This window comes from Balearica regulorum, chromosome 4 (genome assembly GCF_011004875.1).
Source record: "Balearica regulorum gibbericeps isolate bBalReg1 chromosome 4, bBalReg1.pri, whole genome shotgun sequence".
In the NCBI taxonomy this organism is placed as follows: Eukaryota; Metazoa; Chordata; class Aves; order Gruiformes; family Gruidae; genus Balearica; species Balearica regulorum.
In genome coordinates this window covers 2,133,209-2,158,303 of record NC_046187.1, presented here as the reverse complement: position 1 = coordinate 2,158,303, position 25,095 = coordinate 2,133,209, and the positions used below count along the sequence as shown (strand labels likewise).

At 49.2% G+C, this 25,095-nt stretch overlaps 1 protein-coding gene across 7 annotated transcripts in view; it reads right to left on the bottom strand.

Moving 5' to 3' along the window:
• Positions 1 to 25,095, bottom strand: part of SHROOM3 (shroom family member 3) — a 149,718-nt gene that overhangs the window by 30,382 nt on the left and 94,241 nt on the right. For 3 of the 7 annotated variants that reach the window (XM_075750889.1, XM_075750888.1, XM_075750892.1), the window contains one exon: positions 3,970 to 4,098. In XM_075750889.1, coding sequence (XP_075607004.1) covers positions 3,970 to 4,098 — 129 coding nt within the window. Of the gene's footprint in view, positions 1 to 3,476; positions 3,817 to 3,969; positions 4,099 to 4,682; positions 5,019 to 5,241; positions 5,258 to 22,379; positions 22,476 to 25,095 lie in introns of those variants that run through there. The other 4 variants (XM_075750896.1, XM_075750893.1, XM_075750891.1 and 1 more) reach the window with 4 other exon arrangements.

The following is a 25,095-nucleotide window of genomic DNA, read 5'->3' as shown; positions in this document are numbered from 1 at the left end:
TGAAAGCAGTGCCAGAGTTTGCAGGAGACCAAAGATGGCTTTTCTTGAAAGAAACGCTCTCTGCCCCAGGCTGCAGAAGGAGGTGCTGGGATCGCTGGGAGGTGATGGCAGCTGTGAGCAACGGTCGCTCCTTAGCTGAACTCAGGAACAGTCAAACATTGTAACTAATGATTATTGGTCTTGCACGTCACACCTCTGTGTTATCACATTTCTTTGGTAACCCCCAGGCTGTCTTATCCAAGAAAGGAGTATTTATCCATTCTCCAGAAAAGGAAACAAAGGCCTCAAGATGAGAAGTGATGTACAAAAAATCACCCGACGGGTCTGCCGCAGAATGCAGAGCTAGGAACTGAGCCGTGCGCCGCTGCTTCGTTTTCCCTTTGCCCAAGCATATGTCTGACAGGCAATATTTAGATTGAGGACTTTGCCCTACACAAAGAAAGGGTCCCACTGACATTCCCTGACACTAACCAGACAACTGGCTTGAATAGGAACAGCGGGGCTTTGGTTATTAGTGTGAGAGGTGATATACACAAGCTTCATTCTTGTTGATTACTGGATTCAAGGACTTTGTCCTACTGGGATCTTCTGACAGCTTCCTTTTTTAAAGAAAGCATTACCAAGCAACACGAGAAGTATGATTTAAATTGCAAAATAAAGAGTATTTCAGATCTCTGTTTTGAGAAAGTACTTGCTGCCGGGATAGTCCATCTGCACTGTTCACACAGGACTGTGCCTTAGACATGTGGAAGCCAAGACAGCCTCCTGCCTGGTACGTAGAGCATGTGTAGGGTAGAAAGAGGAGCTGGTGAGCACTGGATTAAAGACCCTCTGCAACTTTCCTCTTCTTGCTACAATTTTACTCTGTTTCCTTTGCTGGCAAAAGAGGAAAAGAAAAAAAACAGACACGGAAAAGAGACAGCTGACTAACTTACAGTCTTTTGAGAAGGAGCCTTTTATTTCCTGTCTTCTCCAGGCTTTCACATCATCTCCCAGAGCACAGGCAGAAAATCTCAGCAGCCAGACCATACAGTGGCTTACCCTGCCCGTGGCTTTACAGAAGTCCCCGAGCTGCACTGATTTATCCGTATTGATGAATTGGCCCAACGGGCTTAATTCAAATAATTTTTCCTCATTCTTCTCCAGTCAGTAAATTAGTTAAAAAGACGGAAAAACAAGCATAGCTTAGATTCTTTCCCACCCTGGTATCAAACACACAGCAACTTGCAACAGGAGAGACTTAGAAACAATGGAAGGAATGTGTTTTCCCAGTCTCGTTCAGTGCTTAGGAGGAACTCGGTGGCTGGCAGCAGAAACGCTGCCCTGTGAGCCCGATTATCCAAACGTAACGTGGACAATGAGGCACGGCAGGTAACCAAGGGGATTTTCAGGGCAAGTGTTTCAGACAGTAGCCGGGTTCTCCTCTGAGTTACAGGGCTACAAATCACCGGCAACGCTAATAAACTCAACACCAAAGTGCTAATGTAGAAATGACAGATGGGTGAGAAGAAGGTCCTTTAAGTGTATGCGCTGAATGTATGTACATATATATACACACACATACATTCATGTGTGTGGGGAAGGTATCTGTTCACAAACGGACTGCTTGCTGAGGTACTGCAAGGGAAAAAAAAAAAGGCATAGGGTACCAAGGGGAGTTTAAAATTTTAGCTAATCATCGGGTGAACTCACGATTTACTCTTAGCTGGGAATTCACCTGCCCAGTGTTCCTGCAGGAGCAGGTGGGATACGTGGCCGTCCTTGAGTATATGACTGGGACTCACACCAGTGGGGCGAGTGAAATAGCACATCTGCAGCGATCTAACACAACTCAAGCCACAGAACAGCTAATGAACCTGTCCTCTCCCTCGGGGGAACTTTAAATCGCTTTGGTAATAAACATTTTGTTGGTGAAAGACACCCCTGCATCTGGATTTCCAGACCTAATTCTTCCCTCTTCCTCATCTTAGATTGCCCTTTACTGACGGGTAGAGCTGTAGTAACGTGGCTGCACTGGCTGGCAGCACCGCCCTGGCCTTGCTTACTTTGCACAGCGGAGGGAGTGAGGCAAGCTTCAGAGAGCAATCGCGGGGTGTACGCTCAGGAGGGTGAACTGCAGACTGGTGCTGTGCTCCTCCTTTCCACACACGCTCGACTGCAACACCTGAGAAACTGGCCCTGAGCTCCGGATTTCCCCTTTGACTAAGGACATTCATTCATCACCCCAAATTTCAGAAACCGATCGGGACTGCTGACAGCCCGTTGCCTTCGTCGCCTGGGGTGAGTCTGCAGAAAGTAAACGAGCAGGGGAATTGCACCCAGTGCTCCAGCCAAAGCAGAGGTCGCCGAGTCTGAAATACCCTCCCACACTCAAATTCTTATACATTAAAGCAACTTCCTGTTTGTAACCAAAGCTTCAGCCCAGGTTAAACTGAGATATGCAGACACAGCCTCTGACACTGCTGGAAAAGTTACGCAAAACGTTGGCTCTGAAAGCCAAGAAAAATTAATCCAAGTGGAACGCTAAACTTTGGAGCTTCTGCAAAGATCTGCTACTAGATTGACGGGCAAGCGGGATTTACAGAGGGCATATGCTGAATAACTCATTGCTGTAGGAAGGTGGTGGATGTATGGGAGCTTCTTTCACGAATGTGGGTCACATACCTCAGGAACTGCAGAGTCCCACACCCCAGTCAGAGATAAATCTCTCCCTGATAAAACTAGCTTGAGGAGAGATTCCAGTCTCTAAAATCTGCTCCATCCGAGAGAAATATAATTTATGGTGCAAATCCTCATCTGGAGGAAAGCAAGTGAGGTTACACGCGTGAACGCTGGCGGAAGAGCTGAGCCCTTTCTCCCCCTTTTGCAGCCAGCCAGGCTGTGCGGGGTCAGCATCCGTAACTGTTTGCAGCGGCTAAAAGCTGGGGCAACTCCACTGAGGTCAGTGAGTTTGCTCCAGAAGTGCATCCTTGGCAGATGAGATCAGAACGTGACTTCACGTGTCGCATTCCCTTCTCAGCTGCTCAGTAACAGGCACTGGGCCACGTTTCCTCCAGCTATAGGAAATCAGTGTAGCTTCTTGACTTTAAATAAGTCAAGGTCTGGTCTGAATGCAATGTTGCCAATAGAAGTCACTGCTTTGACTTCATGGTGCAGATCTCAGAAGACTGAGACACAAAAATCTATGAGGTCATCCAGATTACCATCTGTCTGATGCAAGAGGCTTCCCTGATGCCAGCAAAAGCTTTGCCTGAGTGAACATTGTAGGATTTGGTCCTAAACTGCATGGACAAAGGAAGGAAATCAGGCTCTGCCACACCACCGGCCGATCCAGAGCAATTCAGGAAACTGACTGCTGAAGACATTTAATCATTTAAAAATGCAGACAGGCACTCAGCAGGGTTCTCATGAATGCCAAATTCCCACTGAAACTCAGAGACTCAGAAGAAACCAGGCGGTTCTGGAAAGCCACGCACCTAAAACTGGAGAGCCACAGCAGGCTTACGTCACTTCTGTGGAGATATTTTGGTCCAGCATCTCTGATGACCTTTACCACCACTGACTAAGTTTTTGAAGAGAAAAGAGACCTCTTCCAGGACTCGTCAGCGAGTCACCCTCAGGCAAACTGGCAGTCAAAGCAGTAAGCATTTTATACCCAGTCCTATGTAAATGTTACCAACATCGAGCAACACTGATGCTTGACTCAAGGCCCGAAAGGTGAATTTATTTTCCTGGCACCACGCTGAGTGCAAGGATGCCTTGGGAAAAGGTGGGCGTGAGGTTAAGAAACTGTCCTGGACCTCTTCCACCGCCTGATGCTGCAGACGCTGGGCATTCGTGCCACTCTACTCCAGCAGTGCTGCCGCCCTCACTCCCACAGCAGGGAAGTGGAGCTTGCCGGCTGCTCTCCAAGAACAGCGGCCGCAAAACACACGCGGCAGATAGGGACGCAGATACGCGCGTTCTCACCTGGTCTTCAGCCGTAACTTAACTCCTCCCGACCACGTGGTTTTGCTGGGCTGAAGATCAGTGTTCACACAGTCTGGACTGAGCGGGTTGGGAGACAGGTCGGTGCATCCCTTCGCTGCATGTGTGTCCCTGTCAAAAGAAACCAAGGCCATGTAAACATCAACACGCAAAAACCTCAGCCTTTGTATCCTACGTTTAATAAGGATTTTAGGAAAGAGGGCAGTACACAGACCCAGGGGGCAAGGCAGGGGCATCAGTCTAGTTTTTTAAAAGCGGAAAGAAGGTGTCACAGAAAACCACGTGTGTCCCTTTCCTTCTCTATGTTGTTGCCCAAGCCAGCTAGAGGAGTGAGATTTTGCTCTCCTTTATACCTAGGCAGCGCTCAGCCCCTCTGAGTGCCCCTCACAAGCATTTTGGAAGAGCTGCACAATACTGTAGCGCTGCTTCTCAGCACACAGGAGAGGGATCGGCTGCAGCATCCACGGCACAAAACCTCATTATCCTACATCTGCATTTTGGGACTCAAAATCCCCAAGCGTGGAGTTCAGGGGTTCCACTGCCTCTCCGCACGTAACCACCTTACGAGAGCTCAGGGAACGCTCTGAACGCACAAGAGTAAAGCTAAGAGAAAGGTCCACATAGTGACAGCCAGAAGGAGAAGCCTGTCCCCCCCTCTACTGATATTTCCACAAAGTTAGCAAACAAATATTTACCCTGCTTCATCACACGCATGCAGAAGTCACACAAAACATCGTGTAACCATCACTTCAGCTCCTTCCTTCCCGCGGGCACAGGAGAGCCTGAAACGATCCGGTATTCCCACATGCTCCCATTTCTAGCACTGAAACGCGGGAGCGATTTGAAATTTCTGCTTGCTCAAGGAACCCCCACGCCGAATAAAAGCGCGTCTGAAAGGACCCCCTCCGTGCCTCCTTCGGCCCGCAGCGGGCCGTGGCCCGAGCTGCGCTGTAATTGCCTCTTGTTGTGTGCTTAGCGGGCTGCAGGCTGAGCGCACATGCCGGCATCTGGGGCTTTGGATAGCTGAGATGGCTTGGATGCCATTCCGGTGAGAGGCCAGCCGTCTTTGTGTCCGGCTGGGTCCTCCCCCACGCTCCCTCCCCAAGCCCCCACGTGCCAGGCAGGAATGTTAAGCCTCACATTGCGGATGAGATATACCAGGGAAGCGCAGCAGCACTTTCACCTAGATTAGGGAAAGCGACTGGTCCGGAACGGCCTTTTTGCTCGCCCTGCTTATCTGCATCCAAATTTTACCCCAAATCCTGCCTTAGCTGCTTTTTCTTTCTGTGTCCCAAATCCCGTTCTACTTTGTCTCTGCCAGCCCTCTCCTCCGAGATGATGTCAAGCCTCTCATCAGACTAGAAAGATCCCCCTCCCTGCTCCTGTACCAGCCTTGCTACGTACCGGGGGCACAACCTCCTTTACTGCAGCCCTGGGAAGTGCCAATACCGCTAACTGCTACGGTTCTCTTTGCTTACCAAGTTTACCATGAAGAATTACTAATTTTAAGAGGAGATTTCCATGCAAGCTAAAGAAAGGACAGGAGGCCTGCCCCAGATGAGGATTTAAAAGATTGTACATAATTTATATATACAAATAGGTATGCAATTTTGTAAGCAAAACGTATTTACAGCTGTAGTGTTTAGAGTACAAAAAGTCCTCTGTTTAAAGCTTTGCACGGAAACACCGGAGAGATGGTCCCAGTCACAAAGAACTGTACTTCTGCCCCTGTAGATTGCCCCCGAGAGATTTCTGCGACACGGGGCCCCACAAAGCCCCTGGGAGCGTTTAAGCACAGCTCAAACTCGTGGCGAGGCTGCTGCGTATCATTCTGAAGCCTAATGAGGTGTCTCGCTGGCAGGATCCCGTCAGAGGGGAAGGATCTCAGCAGCAGCACTTGTCTTAACTCTGGGGCAAATCCTGACCTCCCTACCCACGCTTCATTTCCCACACAGGGAACGACCATCCCTTACACCTCCTGCTTTGCTAACGGGGCCGTGAAGGGAAGATGCAGTTTACCTGAAGATCCTGCACAGGCGGTACCACGTTGGGGTGACGCTACCTTAGTTTAAAGGGGAGAACGGGCACTGGGCTCTGTGACCGTACCTCACTGATTCGGGGTAACCCTTGCGCGAGTCAGAACTGGGGGGTCACTACTGGGGGCTGGCCTAGCAGCCTTAGTTGCAGAAGCACCGATGCTGGGGCTCCCGATGATTTTGAGGGGCAATGCAGGTGCTGAGGCCTTTTGGAAAAGGCATCTGGATGTCCCAAAGTGCCGCCAACTGCCACGGCGCTATAAACCTCAACACAATGCCGAAACACTTACAACGTCGAGGTGATTTCTTTGAGATAATTCTGAGAGTGGTGCTTCAACCTGTTTGAAAGCAGATACTGACACAGTAGAAGATGGTCTTTGCCATGTTCATAGCAGACGCCTTGGATCAGCAATGAACTTTCCTAACACACCTTTGGCAGTGCTCAGTCGTAACTTCCCTATTCGTTTCCTAAACAGCAGATTTTGGCTCTCCCAGGCTACACAATAGCTGTACTCCTGCAGTGAGTAAAGCTGCTCACGTCTTCTCTCCGGTCAGCTATCTCCCAAGTAGCCAGTAACAATATTCAGGACTGGGAAACTGCCCCTGTGCCAAACACATTAAAAAGAGTAATCAGCAGCCTGAGAAACTGATATAAAGGAGTAAGTGCCTACAGCTTCCCCATCACCGCAGCCTAGTGATCTTTCAGCACGTAAGGTCTTTTTTTTAAGAAAAAACAGCTTTTGAAACACGTGAAGAAAGGAAGAGACAACACAGACTCTAAACTCTGAGAGCAGAGCTTTCTGAGTAAGTAACTTCCAAGCGTTCCCATATGGATCCACACAGATCTGACCCTCACAATCAGCAGCTACAAGCAGCGGGAGGGTAAGCAGCTTGGGTGTTCCCCCTCACACAGTGAGAAACCCGTGCTTGCCAGCATGCATAACTTTGGGGTTTACCTCACAGAGACAAAGAAACGTTAATTAGTGTCTGCATGGGCTGGGGGTTGTTGTTCGGGGTAAGAAGGAAATGCTACGGAGTTTTTCCCGAGCCTCTTAAAAACCTATAATTACTGAGCTCTGTGTGGAACGGCGGGCTCAATAAGACATTGAAAACTAATCAGCCAGTCTATAAATAACACCATTAATCAAGCCCAGTGGGGAACACAAGAGATGAGGATCCTTCCACTAGTGAAGCACACACACATCAGGGGTGGAGCACAGCAGCTCTTCAGCAGCGGCCGTGGCCGAGTGCTTTGCCAGAGCGGAGGATGCCCACGCAGGGGTGCCTCCAGGAGAGCACAGCTGCCTGAGCAGGGAAATACCCGAGGCCAGCATCAGGGCTGCAGCTGCAGAGGTGGAGATCTCCCCAAACAGCACCCACCAACCCAGCACCTTTCCTCCTCTTGCAGCTTTCTGCCTCACGCTCAGTCAAGCAACCTGGCTGCTTATCCTGGAAGGTTTCCTAAGACATTTCTAAATCATTTTCTAAGGCAGCTCGGTCTAACGATCAGGAGCGTGCTAATCTCCGTAAAGCTACTTCTTCAACCGCAACATGGAAACAGCCACCCTCGTGCAAAGATGTCAAGGGCCTACCGTGCATCTCGACTGTCGCCGCTCACGCCTTCTCCTTAGAGTGACCGCTCTCCTAAAGCCCGAGCTGCCCCCAGGACGGCACGGCGTGATGGCTCTGCAACAGCACCCAGCCCGCTGGGATGCTCTTTAAGGTCAGGGCTGCATTTTATTTCGGGATGTTGCAAAGTGCCTCACAATTGCATAGCTAAAAAGTATCCCTGGCAAGGAGTGGCCTGCAGTTGTTCTTTTTGTTATCGTGCTGTTTCTAAAGCTCGCAAGTGGGAGACAGGAAACCTAGCGCAGTCTATTTAAAACTCCTTTGCCTCCCACCTGAGGCTGGCAGCTGCCTCTGAAATCTTTCCTTTTCTGCAAAGTTCGTGTTTAATTATGAATTGTTATTTATATTTGCTGCTTCCATGGTGCCTTTGGTATTTAATACCGCACATGTGAATGAGTAGCTGTACAAAGACACTCTGCTCAGCTCTTCGCTCATATAAAAATATAGCCTGTTAGGATTGTTTTCTTGATGCTTGCTCGACAGACAGCAAAAGAATACAGTACTACAGATCGAAGCCTTTCCTAAAGGAAAGCCTGCCCCTCAGAAGTTCCATTGCCCCACAGCTTGGCTGCCTCTGCCTTGCGCAGGGAGCGCCAGCTGCCACAAGCAAGAGGCAGCGCCTCTCGACCCACGCGGCCGTATCTCCTCTGCACGTCCAGCACTGCCTTCTCTCAAGCAGACATCTGCGAAATGTTTCCCTATTTTTTACCACCCTCTTCAGAGCTCCTCAAGAAAGCATGGGTGGCCTTATTTTGTATTAATCAACTCCCCGCAAGACTGGTTTGCCTGTTGCTGCCATCTGATGTCTCATGTCCTTCCCAAGCCGCCACAATCCCTGCAGAACTCATTCACTGTTTTAGGGAGATCCCTTGCTTCTCACCATAGACGACTCTGACCTCCTCCGGCCGCCTTATCTGCCTCCTGCGCTGACCTCCCGTTACCTGCATACTTGAAATGTTTCATACCATTTATCGTAACCTTTTGGGCTCTTGGCTCTTCTTTCTCACTTTCTTCGGTCTTTGTTATCCTTATTTATAATCTTCACATTCCAGTACTGATTGGTTTCCTAAATCAAGCCTAGACAATAAGTGGGGGGTGCGTGCCTCGGCCCAGCAGATCCCCTAACAATTAGATCTGAACCAGCTGACCAATTTCAGCCAGGGTCTGCAGAGGTATTATTCTCAATGAATTAAACTCCACGTTTCATAAAAACAGTGCCCTGAGTAACGGAAGTAGCATAAATCATTGCTCTCACTGAGGAAACGCTGCGGTGTGAGCTTGGCTGCCTGGCTCCAACTCCCACAGAGGAGAGGGATTTTACACAGGGAAACCATACAAAACCAAACTTCCGAAGTTTTGTCTGCTCAGAGCATTTGTTTCCCAGCACATCAGCCTTATACCTCTTCTGTCTGCACTACCATCCTGTACGCTGCTTTTCTGCTTAGCTGTCTGTACTTCCAGGTATGAGTCTAGGATACAGCTGACATCATCCGTAAACAGCACCTGGAACTATGTTTAAAAATGAATAAAGTTTTTCAAAAAAAATTTTCAAAATGGATATTTTTCTAATGGTTCCACCTCTTGGAGTCATGAGTGCTTACTTTAAACTAACGCCAGGTTTGCTGCCGTGGTAATAGAAGACCTAAGTCCCAGAGGATCAGACCCCCAGATGTTAATAGGTTTAGTAATTTTTAATGTCTCATTACTTCTAAGCCCAGTGTTATTCCTAGAAGAGAGGATGGAGCTTAAATTCTGATTTTTAAATCATTCAGGATCAACAGGAGTGTTTATAACCACTATCAGAATAAAAAGCTTCCCTAGAAAAATAACTGCTCGCACGTTGACACTTCTGACATTGAGATTAAAGGTAAGAAAGAACTCGTCTTCCAAGTTCTACAGCGATATGTAGGCGTGTCCTGCTATTTTTTGCCTTCATCTTAAATCAAAACTTAAGAGGCAACCCTCCTCCACTACAGAAACAGCCAACAGCACAGGCACAAAAATAAGGAGAAGCACCAACAAAGCAGAACTTGGATCCGACAACCCTGCAAGGAGGGAGACGAAGGAGTTAAGGTTGCCGGTTTATCCTCATAGCACCCCCCGCGTTACACAATGTCACAGGGCGTCCTGAGATCCCCGGGTCAGCCAAGTGACATAAGGAGAGTTGGGCAGCTTCACCTCTGGCTATCCTCATCCTGCAGGCTGCAGGCAAGCTCTCAGCAGCTGATGAGCTGGAATTATGTCTCCTTGTGAATGAAAACATCCCCAATCTCTTGGCAAACAGCAAGCCTTCCTGCCTCCTCCATGCTCCGGGCTCCCCCTGGGCAGGGTTGCAGAAGAGGAGAGAGACCACGCTCAGCCTGGGCACCGACCTTGCGCTCGCCAGTGGGCATGCTGCTTTGCAGATCCTCCTGCTCCACCTGAAGTGAAAAGACTGGATTGCTTACGTATTTCTTATTTTGTTACCTCCTGTGGCTGGTCCAGAAATAGCCCGTAATCCACATATCTGTCACGCTCACAGAATCTCCTTTAGCTGAAGTGGAAGTGCTCTGTGTGTCAGAGCACAAAGGCCCAGGTCCTCCCCTGGACAGAGCACATGTGAGTCTCAGCTGGTAGCGGCATCGTCTGCACAGGTTTGTTAGTCTGTGCTTACGGGACTCCCGAGCCAAACAAAGAGCCCGGACCAGCTGGAAATACGTGGACAAAACAATTTTTTCATCAGAACAATTCTTGTAAGTTAAACTGAAACTGCTCCTTGGAGAGCATGCAGTTTGGACTAAAGCTTTTGCTGGGCAAAGTCTCTCAGTTCCTGGGTAAAATCTCAAGCCTGCCACTTAGGACACTCACCTGAGATGGGCAAGAGCCAGGTTCGAGTCCACAGTCTAGTCAGGCAGATAAGGAATTCAAGGGTGTTTCACAGACACCTCAAAATGCAACAGGTTCCACCTGTGAAACCCCCGGGAGGGCTTTTTCATCCTAACGCAGAGCAAGACAGGTTTTAAGATCTCAGTAAGGCTCACTGAACACACGAATCCGGGGACCAAATTAGGTATTCTTCCCAGAGGTCTGCAGCAAGATCCAAGTCTCGAGCAGAAACAATAACATCCACATCTTGGATTCGGATGGGTCAGTAAAGCTCAGGGAAAAAAAACAACACACGACCCAGAATCATTCAGAGTGCTGCTGGCTGCTGCTTCTAGGGAAAAGGACTATTTAATACAAATTTTTTTGTATGCATCACAGGCACATCCATGCTGATATATGTTAAGACAGGATTACTCGAGCTGATCTTTGTGCCATAAGCCAATCACCAAGAGGGAAAAGAAGAAATTTTCCAGAAACAGTGCAGAGGCAGCTTGTGCTTTTCTAAATGCACAGGCCGTTGCCTGAAGGCAAATTAAAGGGCTAAGAAATCATGGAGCTGTCTCGGGACGGCAAATTTTAGATGGATGTATCTCACGCTCAAGCATCCATCACATTCAGTGTAATGGCTCTGACGCGGTCATGCCGAGCACGCAGTATTTCAGGGCAAAGAAACACAGGGGCCAAGAAGTCACTTGAAATTAATTCAGACTCACAGCTTTCCTTCTAGGAGGGTTCTTCACTTATACAACTCCAACTTAAACAACTTCAATGAGCACTGACCTTCAGGTCCACCAAGAAAAAATCTGGAGAAAGGAGACCGCATTTTGACTGTGCAATACCGCCTAGTCCTACTTGTCCAGTGTTTTTCTGGCTTTCCCTTTTCTCTGAGATTGGATGGGTTTTATTTGACCTGACCTCAATCCCACAATCTGGCTGCGCTGTGTTTGCACAGTCCCACACAAACGTACAAACAAGCTGCTTCGGCGCCGTACCTGTTTGCAAGCAGAGATCTGAAAGCAGTACTCGCATTCATTTGGGTTCCTCACTTCATTTGGTATTGGCCAAGGGATCTTTGAGAAAATGAACTCCCTCTTTGTCTGTGAGAGAGACCTAATCCTCGTTTTGCCCTGGAGGATTACTGGGTACTTAGAAAGGCACTCACATGCACATTTTTGGTTCGTGCCAGCTGCATTTGGGTCCACAATATGTAGGGTTTGCTTTGGTCTTCAGGTTTGACAATAGGCATTCCACTGCACCCAGACCTCGACCCCAGAGACTACCACCCTTTTAAAGACACCCTAAGTCAATGCTTTCTGAAATGTGGGCCTTCCCCTGCTTTGCATGAGTAGTTCACCCACAGACAGCGCCTGTGAATTCAGCGTGCAGGCAGGCAGCTGGGCACGCAGCCCTGGAGACCAGAGTCTTTTCTTGTGCTGTCGAGCCGGTGGTCGGAGCACACGGTTCCCTGCGTGGTCATGCCGGAAAGACCCGGACCCTAGCTGGAAGGAAGAACCCGTAGGTCTGAGAAATTAGCTTTTATCCCTAGTCGACTCCCAGCTTTTTCTAAGAGAAGTTTACGGTTATACTCAAATATAGCTTACTGTTTGTGACACGGTACCACCCAGACAGCCTGCCTGTTCAGGCACTGGAACCCACCATTCCTGGGTTGCGCACACTGATATATAATAAAAGGTCATTCCTTTTATTATAGGAATAATAATTCCAAATGCCACAGCACCAACTGTGTCCATAGCTGGGCTTTTACCTCTGTGTTGTTTGTGCACAAGGTGGGTTTGCTGCTGGCCATGATTTTGCTCTACCCATCAAGCTCAGGAGCCTTTACAGCCCACTGGTGTTCCCGCACGGGTAAAGTCTGCTGTGTGCCGCTCTGGCCCAAATCCTTCTAGGGTCGTGGCTTAATTCTGTAAAGTAGTAATTCAGGATGTAGTTCAATGGAAGTACAGGACTCCCATCTTCAGCTGGTGTAAATGAGTACAGACTTGAGCAGCTCTCTGCCTGCTCAGGGGAGATCTCAGCTTCTCAGGAGGTGGGACTCGAGATGTTACAACTGTCTGGGTCTGGCAAACGGTACTGCCACAAAAAAGTGGAATGCAAGCCGCCCTACATCCTGACTCCACTTGTAAGTGAAATGCTTTCCTGCATCTTGTACCCAGAGAGTTTTAATCCCCTTAGAAAACAGGTCTACCTGCTTATTATGTCAAAACAAAAGTGAAAATACAGAGAAATTACATTTTCATTCTGTTCTACCCCAGGACTAACAGGACTATGTATAGACTTGCTCTTGACCATCACTGAAAATCTCCTGAGGTCTTCCAGAGACGTTAAGTCACACCAGCCTTTGGGGAAGCTGTGGGATTTGCTTGGGCAATCAGAGTGTCACCCTTCTTCAGGGGCTGTTCAGGACTAGGAGGTCACTAGGAACAATCTTTCAGACCTGGCCATAAAAGATTGGGATCAACTCTCTCTGAGGTGCAGAAGCGCTCAGATCTGTTAGTCAGAGGTGCCTGAAATGAAGACGATGTAGTGCAGAGCTCACACAAGCAGAAGGACCATTAACATATCTGTCCCTTTAAGGACCATGATTGCCTCGCACAGGTAAAACAGTAACGTTATCTTTACAGGTTCTGGGGTATCCCAACGCTGAATCATGCTGATCAAAAGTCATTCTGTATACATTACAAGATCTAACTTTTCTTACATAACACAAAAGAAAGCACAAGCTGGCTCCAAAGGACAAGTGTAAATGAAAAAAAAAAGTAAGTGCAGCTCCTACAAAGGCAGGCAAAGGAAGCAAAAGTCATATAAATTAATGACTGGTTTCCATCTTAGGATTACAGAATTAAAATGATTCCATAGGAAAAGACTACAAGCCTTCCAAGCTGAAAAAATAGTTATGTTCACAGAGAGAGATTCAATAAGCAGAAGATACTGTCCCAGAATTACTCTTTTTACACTCACCCTTCAGACCAGTGACATTTTCCAGATACAAAAGGGCCGTCCTAGGGAGGGGTCTGAATGTCAGGCAAGACGTGTCCCACCTGGGACCTGGCCACGGGGTGCAGACCTGAGACCTGAAAGGCAAGCCTAGCCCTCACCGGACACCTTTTCCAACAGCACGCAGGAGCTGGGGCGAGACTCGATCTGCTGGTGCAGTGGTTTGCGTGAGCACTTCCTAATATGTTAAAGGCAAAACAAACTAGGTCAGTTCAGACCCACAATTTAAATGGTTTAAAGCTAAAGATTAAGGGAGTGCTTACATGAACTGTTCCAGTGGCAGATGGATGAGATCTCTGGCACTGATGAGCAAGCGAGGGCATTAATCTCTTCCGCCAGCACAGCTGGATCTCTCTGGCTTGCATACACACCGCACTTTAAGGAACACGTCCTGAAATTTTACCCTAGCAGCTCTCCTTTGAAAATCTGGATGTTACTGAAGTGCTGGAACAGTAGCTCAGCTGTTTTTTGAAAAACTGGTCTCAGTGGTTGGTACTGAGCGAGTGACAATCTGAGCATCTGTTCAGAGGGGGCAGAAGAAAGCCTTATATTCATGTGCCACAGGCATGATGGACATTGAGCATCAAGAACCAACTCAAGTCTGCAGCTGAGTTCTCTCTCTGCTCTGTAACCTGATTATTTTGCAGTGTTTTCTGGCATGCCAGATTTTAATTGCAGTAACTTGATGGGTGGAGTGTATTTTACAAGCCTAAATCACCTTCATAGGTGTAGCAATGCCTAATCCCCAGAGTATGAGCTACTTCGTATGAGCTGCTTCTCTATCCCAATTACCCACCTCTTCCTGGACAAATTCCTGAATCCCTTACTCAACACAGCACCCGTTTACTTCCTCAGGCCTTCAGCAAGAGACTTGCTCAAGTGAGAAATGAGTATAGATTGAGTAAAGAGATAAGGATTTGGTCAGCTGCTTTACAAAACACAGTCTCTGCAGCACCTGCAGCATCATTGTGCACAGAGTTCAGAGACCTGTAGCTCTCAGGGACTGCAGTGTAGAAAAGCAAAGAGAAAATACTACCGTTGCTACGCCGGTTGTCCATCCATCCCTGAGGCAAGAAACGCTATCGTTGGTTCATCATACCTCCTCTGCACCACGTTAAATGGACAGAACCAGTGGAAAACCAATGTACTGGTCCAGGGAGGGCACAAAAATAGCCTGGCAACAGCAGAAAGACTTGAGCTTTTCAGTACCTACAGAGTGCACAGATAGGGTTATAAGCACAGAGCAAAGAAAAGCCTGCTGAATACAGCAATCTGGCTGATCACCTCCTTGCATTTTTATTTTTAAAGACTAGAATGAGTTTGCTGTGGTTACTGTCCCCCTGAAGCAGTGATATCACAGCTTTTTTATAACGTCAGCCATAAACACAGTTATAACTCAATGTGGGCAGCAAAGCCCATGGAAGTGAAGCCATTTAAGTTACAACAGTGTGCCCAAGCTAAGGCCCTGCCCTCTGAGCATTTTGTGATTCTTTGACTTTTGATGACAGTGCCCAAGGTGAGATAGATACAGAAATGCTGGCTGCTAAGCTAAAAAATAAGTATCTGTTTGTCACTCAAATTATTTTTAGCATCTGCCGGTCCAGCAGAGATGTGAGCTACGTCTGACAAGAGTTTGGAAAAGGACGAGGACTGCAGCCATGACAAGACGTATCAGATGAGAGAGGGAACCCTTGGCCCGTCTCGCCTGGCGCTATGCCTCAGCGCATCCCCACTGCGTTCACACAAACCACCTCAAAGGGGGAACCGGCCTTCCCGACTCCACTCCCTCCGGCAGCGATGGAGGCCCCCGGCACCTGCGGCTCCTCCAACAGAGGCAAGGGCCGGCCACCTACCCCTGCCCTGCCAAGCCAGCTGGAGTGCGGGGCGGTGGGGGGCCGGCCACCCCGAGCCCAGTGCCGGCGGTGAGGGAAAGGCGGCCCCGCCGCCCCGCCGCACATTCCTGCCGCCAGCGGTAAGGGGCACGTTCGGGGAATGTGCACAAAGCAGCTAATTTTAAAAAAGAAGCAGGAGGGAGGTGAAGAATAGGGAGGACTGTAAGTGACAATAAAGCAATTATTCCAGTTTCAGCAGGCTGGGGAAGCATTGTAAGGGTGGAAAAGACAAGTGGGCTCGAGTCTCATGATTAGCACTGAACAGAGATGGATGAGAAACTAACACCAGAGCCACAAAAACCTTCGCAGTTGCCAGCAGCCAGGTCTCGTCTCGTGGTGGGACGCTGCCTGTCTTTGAATGGCACTGCTAAGTAAAGAGTTAACTTGTTGCTGTCTACATAATGAAGTCTTATACAGCCTACATCAGAAACAGGATTAGTAACATCATCGCTGATAGGTGAACAACTGCTAAGAGTAAAGAAGTCATGAACATTTTTCTTTCAATTGCAGGACTGGGGAAGGTAGAAATTTCAGGCCATTTAGGACTAATCGCTATTGTTACGCAGCATAAATAGACCTCTGCCTTCCTCCTGCTGAAAAGATACTACAAGCATCTTTCCTTTACACAGCCTTGTGTGTGGGAGCTCTTCTGTGCACCCTGCCCACAGGAAAACTCTTCCCCATCACCTTTGTCTACTGTGTTTTGATCCGACAAGCCTGAGTCCAGACACAAATCATTCCTTGGGCTCAAAGCAAGGTTGACGTTGGGACTTTGGATGTTCTACTGCATGCACTGCAGAGCTGGATTAGCACCCACGGAGGCTGGGGAAGCTCACATGCTCATCTGGATGAGGTCAGGGTCTTCCCTGGTGATGCTGTCCTTGAGTACCAACGGGGTAAAGCACCTCCAGGAACAGCTAAGGGAAATTACACTACAGATCAGCATATGGCTTTGATTTCTAGGGAAATGTCTCAAATCCTGCTGGATTCCTGGGAACACGAAGGTGCTACTCTGTAGATAAAGAACCTTTCACAGCTCTTGGGAAACCCAGAAAACCCCACGTAGCCTAAATGCCTATCAGCTTTTAATGGGACACATCTTAAAAAATCCACCCAAACCCACTCTATTTGAAACAGTATGAACTGCTTTTCCTTAGAGCAGCTCCAAGCACACCAAGAAAGCACGGAGGAGGTGACCACCCACTGCAGTGCCAACCTGCAGTCTGACTTGAGGTCTTCCTCAGCTAAGCGGAAGACGACCGTTTACAAGTTAACGAAAGGCAGCTCACATGAAAAATTATTATTCCCCAGTGTGAACACCAGCACCCTCTCAAAGGAAGCCACATCTTTGCTAGGGGCACGCAGCAATCCGTTGTGACAGTCTAGAAATCTCCGCTCTGCAGTCAATAGGAAAAAGGGGAGCCCAATGTCAGCCTCTCCTCGTACACAGGACATGCTGTGACCATCCACGTTAAAAAAAAAAAACCCCTCCAAAATTAAGTGTTGGTGGAGCCAGTCCCAAACACAAATTGTCATTTCAGTCAGAAGTGCCAAACTCTTTCACAGAGCGAATAGCAAACCCAAATCCTATTAAGCAGCCATCAGTGTCAATATTTATTCCTCAGAAATCAGGGACAAGTAGCCTAATAAATGGTGTCAGACTGAGCCTGGTGAGATGGAAGCAGAAGGGGATAGCCTTGGGGAAAGGACATGACATTAATCAGCATCACCCCTGCAAAACCCTTGACAGAAACAAGGTAGTAAACTCATTAGCCACTTAGAAACTAAGCTCCTTTTTTGCTTTGCACAGTGATAGCCCACAGTTTCCAGCCTGAAGGTTTGGCATCCTTCACAACAAAGCCACCAGGCCCCATAAAACCTTTTCTTTCCAATCTACCTCTCAGCACACACCTCCCTCTGGTCCAGAGAGGCTTTGCTGGCTTAACTGCTCTCTTCTCTGACACAGAGCAGCACCGTCCTGAGGTCTGGACTGCAGCGCATTAAGCACTCAAATTAGCACGGAGTTGAGAGAGCTCCCAGGCAAAAGATGTCTGCACAGGAAGACAAACAAATAGAGCGATGATTTCACAAGGCAAACTCCTCGGCCGCAAGAGCCACTTCAAATATCACAGCTTCTCCTTCTCCTCGCAGATCATTCCTACCCCTGGGTGGTGGCGTACACTGTCTCGTCGGATGTGCTAACTGCACCATGCGTGCAGCCAAACTGCAAATCAGGGAAGGGAACCAGCCCAGCTTAACTTCTGCCAGATGAGTCTGCTGAAGACGCCGGTGCCAGAGCCCGGAAAGAGACTCAGCTTTCCTCCGCATCATCGTCACTAAAAGGAGTTCACTTTGGGTGAAACACAATGATGGCACCAGGTCTTTTGACTGATGTAGCTCAGTGAAGATATTTGAATTTATATTTGCCTCTCGCTTGACACGGAGGCAAGATTTTGGTTTTGCTTATATGCTGTTGCTAGGCCTTCTCTTACCCCTGCATTTTCTTGTTACTCTTTAATGACTGCTACCCTGTTCCTTGTCCTCTGCACCTGGGATCTAATAATCTGCCTGAACTGCCAGGACCAATACATACCCTTAACAGACAAACTGTTGGGAAATCCGCTTCAAAAGAACTTGTGAGCTGCGTAACAATACGGTTTCCTTCTCCCTGCCTAGATGGGAAAACACAATATAAAGACAAACCCAGTCCAGGCTTGATCTTTCCATCAGGGCTGTAGCTGAGTTTTTAGAGCTGTGCCTTACAGCACACGTTTGCTCCCATCTATCCAGGGAAACTTAAGCTGCCGTAGCACGAGTAGGATGCAGCCATCTTGCACAGGGGGTCCTGTCCCCACTATAACTGTACGGTGCGCTGGCCATCAGTTATCATCACGTACTTGACTTAAATTAGTCTGAAATGGAGTCTGTCTCCAGCCTGGAGCCGGTTTGTAACTGCAAAGGAATCTGTGCCCTCCGTAACACACGAGACGGGATCAGGGCACTGCTGGAGAGCACTTGGCCTGGCTATTTTTATTGTCTGCCCGAATATTTTTCTTCAATGCCGTTTTAAGTTGCTGAAAGAATAGTAAAGATGAGATTTTTTTTTAAAAACAGAAACACTGGTAATCCATAGGAACTCTGCCCTTTTAACTTTTGGATGTTTCTCAAATTTTTGCCCTTGTTGCCAGGATGCTGAAGGTATTTTGAAGTCACAACATGATGAAATCTAATCAGGGTGAAGTGGGTTGGTTTCATTTTCATCAGATTCCTCTTTCAAAGGCACAAATGTACGCTTCTGATCCTTCTCCCTACCACTAGAACTGAGCCGATACAGCAGTTACTGCTACATCAAAAAAAGCACCCAACCCTCTTCCATCGAGAACAACTGATGATTGAAATTCTTCAGGTTTCTTTAAACCCAAAGGACAGTGATGCTAATTCAAGCACTGGTGCAACTAGAATGTAAAGGATTAGAGAAGTGGCTCTCATCTGAATACAGGCAAGCATGCATCACATCACGGTTAGCCAAGCTTTTCGCTCAAGTTAAACTTGGTAACAACCCTCCTAAATCATCGCTTTCAAAGATACACAGTCTTTTCTTATGTCTCTCTTCTTTCCACTTGGGTATCACAAAATTTCAGATATTTATATCCTCTTGCAACTTTGGGTTCTTTGGAGTGAATCATCTATTTTCACCAGAGCGCATGCCAAGAAAAGGGAAATGCTTGCAAAGACGAGCACGAACATCGATGGTTTGCATCCTTCTCGCTCTCCTCCGCAGGACAGATGACCCTCGGGGAACATCCCTGTTGCATCCACAACAGGGAGAAGGACAGGAGAAGGGTGACCCACCCTCTGCTTGATTGCCACTGTCAAAATGAGGGATGGTGCCATCCCGGAGGCTGTCAGACAGGATGGCTGAGACAGCGGGAAGCTGTGAAATCCTACTTCTGGAGTGGAGTCAGGGCTTGTCTAAAACCGGTACAAGAATTAGGGAAACACTGTCATTGTCCCTCCCCTGGTTTACAGGCGTTTAGCCGAGCTCTAGGTATTGTTCCTTCAGGGCAATACGCTTTATCCCCACTGTGCGGCTTGCTTGTATGCCCGGTGATATAAAGGTAGTCTTTGTGTGGTGAGGCTCAAGATTCCCAACTGCACTCTTAGAAGAATCCCAAGCACAAATAAGCTTCCACCTGGAGATATTCATGAATAAGCATTTGTAATGGGCAATTAGTACTTAATTCCAAATGTCTGACCTGTCATAAATTTCGGCCTTGGTCTGCGGCGAGCAAAAATCAGCCTCGTTCCATTTCCAAGTCGATAACAGGTTTTCCTTCCCAGCAACTCAAGCATCTGAAACGCCGATATCATACACAGTGTGGCCACAGCAGGCCTGATCCCGCTGACCATAAGCCATTCTCTCTACTCCCGCATCCATTAAAGTCAGCCAGCTTGCCACTGTGAGCACGGAGAACTCATCACATTAGCTCTGCTGAAACCCATGCTAAGAGTCAAGTGAGCCTACCCCAGGTTTAAAATTGAGTATGTGTTGAATCGAGGCCCTCAAAACAGGGGTTCAGCCTTCACCCCTTCTCCTACGCCCATAACGCCATTCCAGAAGCAGAGGTACTGCAGTCTCCACCTGGATGTCCAAAGGCCGGACACTGAGCCATGGTTCCCAAACTCCCAAGCGCCGACCACGATAACTCTTTGCCTAAACAACTGTTAGCCAAGCTAGAAATTCTGGTGGGAATCATGCAGGGCTAGGGAAGAGTGGCATTATAAAATACCCTGTTTGATATCACATCCTGCTTATTTATTTACTTATACCACCACTGAGGTGAGGAAGCCCAGGAATGGACCAGACCCCACCGTGCCAGATGCTCTGCAAACATCACGGTGGAGGATGATTGCTCACCCAGAGGGTTTACCATTAAAGTAGGGTCCTCCCTACCTAAACAAACACGGGAAGGATGTTTTCCCCATCACTGCTGTTCCCTCAGCACCCGTCTCGAGTCCATCTGCTCACTGACACCAACTGCATCCTACTGCAAGGAGCACAGCTTTTCTCCCGTTGCTGCCAAGAGCTAGGCCATGACGCAGAGGGAAAAGGGCTCTCTTCACACCGCTGTTCTTCTCATAAAAAACCCAGGGTCTGTTTGTTTGCCATCTACTGAACACAGGGACATTTGACAAGGCTTTTGGCTGCTGCAGAATCACAGCTTGCCTATCTCCCAGGGGCAGGACTCCCACCTGCCGCGGTAGCAGCCATCTCTGCATAGCGATGCCAAGGGGGCTGGAGCTGACTGAATATGTAGTCGTTGGCTTCTTAGCAGTGTTTTATATCTAAACTTCTGGCCTGCTAATTTCTGGAAGAAAAGCCTCTGTGATTATTAAATGACAGCCTGAACTTTCCCATAAAAATTACAGTAATCCTTATTTCAGTCGAACCGAGCTTCCCTCTTCGATTTAAGAACCACAGGTGCCACGCACCATTCAGTATGGGCCAACAAGCTCTCAAACCTCTAAATGCCCATATTGCGGACCTGCAGGAGCACTCCTCTCTCTCCCAAGTGTAGGCTGGCTGGACTTCACCTCTCTTAGTCAAAGGAGTTTTAGGGCTTTGAATTTCCCTAACATTGTTCCTGCTGGAGTTGAGGAAAATCTTGACAAGCACCTGGCAGGACCTGAGTCAGGCCTTCGCTGCTGAGAAAATACACCAGGCTGCTGAGATTCACCCCACTGCTTGCTGGGCAAAAGAGAGCAAAGCATGACTGAGGGTTGGGATGAAACATGCATGTGCTTCGACGGGTGCTGCTGGTGTCACCTAATGGGCAGGGAGCACTAAACCAGAAATTTAAGGCTGGGAGTAGGCTGATGAACATGCAGAGATCAGTCTTAAAAAGGCTTATAGCAGGGAATGAGAAAAAACACATCTCTGGACCTTCTGGGCAGAAGAAGCAGAGGAGAAAATTGGAATGAAGGCAAATGAGATCTGTGGGTCACATTCCTCCCAAATTTACAAAGATGCTGGCTGATAATGTTACATTTGAATACTTTTCTGTTCTGAGCCATTTTTAGAAGTCTGTGGGTCATTCCAACATGGTGATAAAATTTCTCAGCTTCTGTCCCAGTATCTCATTGCAAGGTGCATGCCAGCAGCACTACCTCCAAGAACACTACACTACTTACTAAAACACACAACAACCACGCGGCGCACAGAACAGAAACCTCCTGCTGTTCAGATGCCCGGCAATTTCCTCTAGAGAAAGTGCTGTGAAGGGACTCTTCAAACACTGCAGCCCTCGCCCAGCTGCAGCGTGGACAGGACAGTTCAGTGATGTGGTCCTGGAGGTGTGCGTGCAATCAGAGTAAAAACATGGTGGTTAAATCACACCTGGAGAATCCCTCCGAGTAACGAGTAACATGTGGACAGAGGGAAGCACACCACGGCGGGGGCTGATCCTACACCCCTTCCCTCCCTGACGGCTCCATCCCTGCATCCAGATGCTCCAAAAACACCAAACAAGAAGATAACACCTGGAACGGGAGGGGGCGGCCGGCCCCAACCGCCTTCTCCCGGGAGGCTCCGCCGGTGCCAGCCGGGCTCCGGGGCCGCCGCCCTTTGTTAGCCCGCCCTGCCCTGCCCTGCCCCCGGCGCCGGGTCCCCCTGCACCCCGGGCACCCCCTGCACGCCGGCTGCCGTGCAGCCCGGTCTCCGTCCGCCACGCCGCCCCCACACCCCGCTCTCCGCTCACCGTGGCCGCCGTCCCCCCCCCGCATCCCGGTCCCCGCGCATCCCCGGCCGCCGTGCACCGCCCGTACCCCGGCTGGCCACGCACCCCCGCCGCCGTGCACCGCCCTCGCCACCGTGCATCCCCCGCCGCCAGCTCGGTGTCCTCCCCCCCCTCGTCCCCCCGCAGCCCGGTTCCACGCCGGGAGCGGCCGCACTCACCGTGCCCCGGGGCGCCAGCAGCTCCCGGCAGCGCCGCGCTCACAGCCCCGGGCGAGGGCGCCGGAGCCCGGCGACGGCGGCGGCGCCTGCGGCCGCCCCCGGCAGGTGCCGCGGCGGGCAGCCCGCCCCCAGCACCGCCCCGCCGGCCCGGGGGAGCCCGGCCGGTCCCGGGGCTACCCCGGGAGAAGCGCCCTTGCAGGGGAGGGTGGCAGGAAGGCTGCAGCCCGGAGCCCCCTGCAAGCTGTTGGTGCGGGGACACACACACACCCCCCCCCGCTGCTTCCCGCCTCCCCTCAGCACCCAGTGCGGGGTGCTGGGGCGAGGAACCAGGGCCGAGGGGCAGCCGGCGGCTCTGCCCACCAAATCTTGCCGCTGCACCCTACCACGGGTGCACAGCCCTGCCACCGGTCACCTCAGCCTGTGCCAGATGCAGCCGAAACCCGCATCATCCCTCAATGGAGCGGTACCGACTCACGCTGCCTTGCGCTTTTTATGGCCGCGACGGCTGGGCAGAAAATCAGCAGTCGCACGCTGCAAAACTCGGCTGGGTACCGAGCTCTCCCTCCCCGCACAGCTCCACTGGGGCTGAGCCACCAGCATGAACTCCGCCTGAGCTCCTGTCCGGCCATGGTGTGAGACCTCGGAGAACTGGGCTCCCTCCAAAGCACTGCCATCCTTTCATGACCTGTCCCAGTAAAAATCCAGTCCCACCATCCCATAAATGAGAGGCCGTTGGGCTGCATTGCAGGTCCTTCTGATGGCACGCTGATCCCGCACTATTGCAACCCTGCCGTCCTCGAGAGCGAGTCTCACCAGCCACAGCAAGCCACGTTAATGTAGGGATGGCTTTAACAGCATCTGCTGTCACCTACTAGGTTTGATACAAGACATTTAATCAGCAAATTAGCTATATTAAATTAATGTAAAAGCTACATGAAGCTGAACTGTTGTATCTCATGAAGGAAGATGACAGGCAGAGACAAGATAAATAAAGTCTTCTCATTTCTCGTATTTGCCGTGAATAATTTAAAAAAAACCCAACCCTTTTGAGCCGTGGAATGACTTGTGTTAGGCACAGGGGAAGGAGTTAAGTTTAAAGCAGGAATTTGTACTTCTAATGCCCTGTTCTTGGCTGGTATAAACCAAGCACAGTGCTATTACTGAGCCAAGCTGGTTTATGTGTAGGAATTCAAGTGGCCAGACTTCGTGTCATGGAAGTCTTCCGGGCTGAAGACTGCAGGATTGCACTTTCCCTTTCCCCGTGATGACAGATTTTGCAGGTGACATGAAATCAGCTTCTGCTATCCCTCCCTGCTACTCACCGTCCACCTTCCTGTCCTTCTGATGCCTAACACCTTCCTCTCCCTTTCTGTCTTATATCCTCCTTTAGGACCCATCACGAAGCAGCACCTCTCACAGCAGAGTAAGTACCATTTCCCGTATTTTTTCCACTTGTGCTTCCTAGTGAAAAATACTTGTCTCTGTAAAATCTGGCCTGCTGTCACACACCTGGATACAGCCGCGATTTGTGACGACTTTGAGGATGCTACACAGTCAGGATAGCCATCACCGTCAGGTTTCCACCGGGGACCACAGTAACATACTCCTCCCGTGCACAAGCCTCAGAGGATGTGCCATCAAAACAGGTTAATCATTTCAACAGCTCTAAATCGCTATCTTACGACATGAAAGGTCAGGTTTTGGAAACAGGATTGAACAGCCTGGTAATAATGGTGAGGATAGATTACTCAGATGACGCCAGCTCTCCGGTTTGCTTTCCGGGCAAGGGTCTCTTTTTGAGCCGAACCAAACACACCCATCACCCAGCTAAAATCCCGATTGCTTTATCCAGAAGCAAGCATGACTACTTGCTCCCAGCAGAGCTCCTGCTTGCAAACGTCATTCAAAGGCATGACTTTTGATATCACCTCTCCTGAGCGTTATTTCCTTCTCTGATTGGAAAGCTACGTGGAACGCTGTATTTTCCCACGCCAGCATGTGCAGCGTATGTCACCTGTTCAGGATCATTCCATTAGGAGCCAGATGGTGCCACAATAATTTGCTTCTTGAAATGATCCCAGATGGTTTTATTGAGAACTGAAAGACTTTCAAGTGTACTTTGCATCTTGGCCAGCAACTCTGACAGATACGGAGTGGTAAACAGTTTCTCAGAAGTTACCAGGCAATGAAACAAAGTCCTTTTTTGGGATGTGATCATAAAAGCTCATGATCATTTGTCCTTCTGTGATAAAAACAACAAAAAAAATACCACCTGTAGCATGAACCTGAGGCTCCCCATAACCTTGGAGTATTTATTTAAGCATTATGTACTTATGATAGCACAGGTACTCACCCTGAGGCAGATGACAGGCAGCTAGTCCAAGTGGGAGTTTTACCTATGAGGGGTCATAACAAGCAGATACTGCTGACAAAAGGAAACCTTCAACAAAACTTCCAGCCATACTGCCCTGGAGCGATGACCACAGCTTCCCTTTAGACTAAACAGGCTTGAGTCCAGCAAACATCCACGCTGGGGAGTTGAGGTGGTGCAGGCAGCTCTGGTTGATGGACAGCCACATCTAGAAGGTGCTCAGTGTCCACAGCTCACCTTGTGTCTGTCCTGCATCGGCGAAACTACTACTGTTCTGGGTTAGACGGCAGTATCTTTCTAAAACAGCTGGACCATTCTCCTGCAGGATACAGCCAAGCTGTAGGG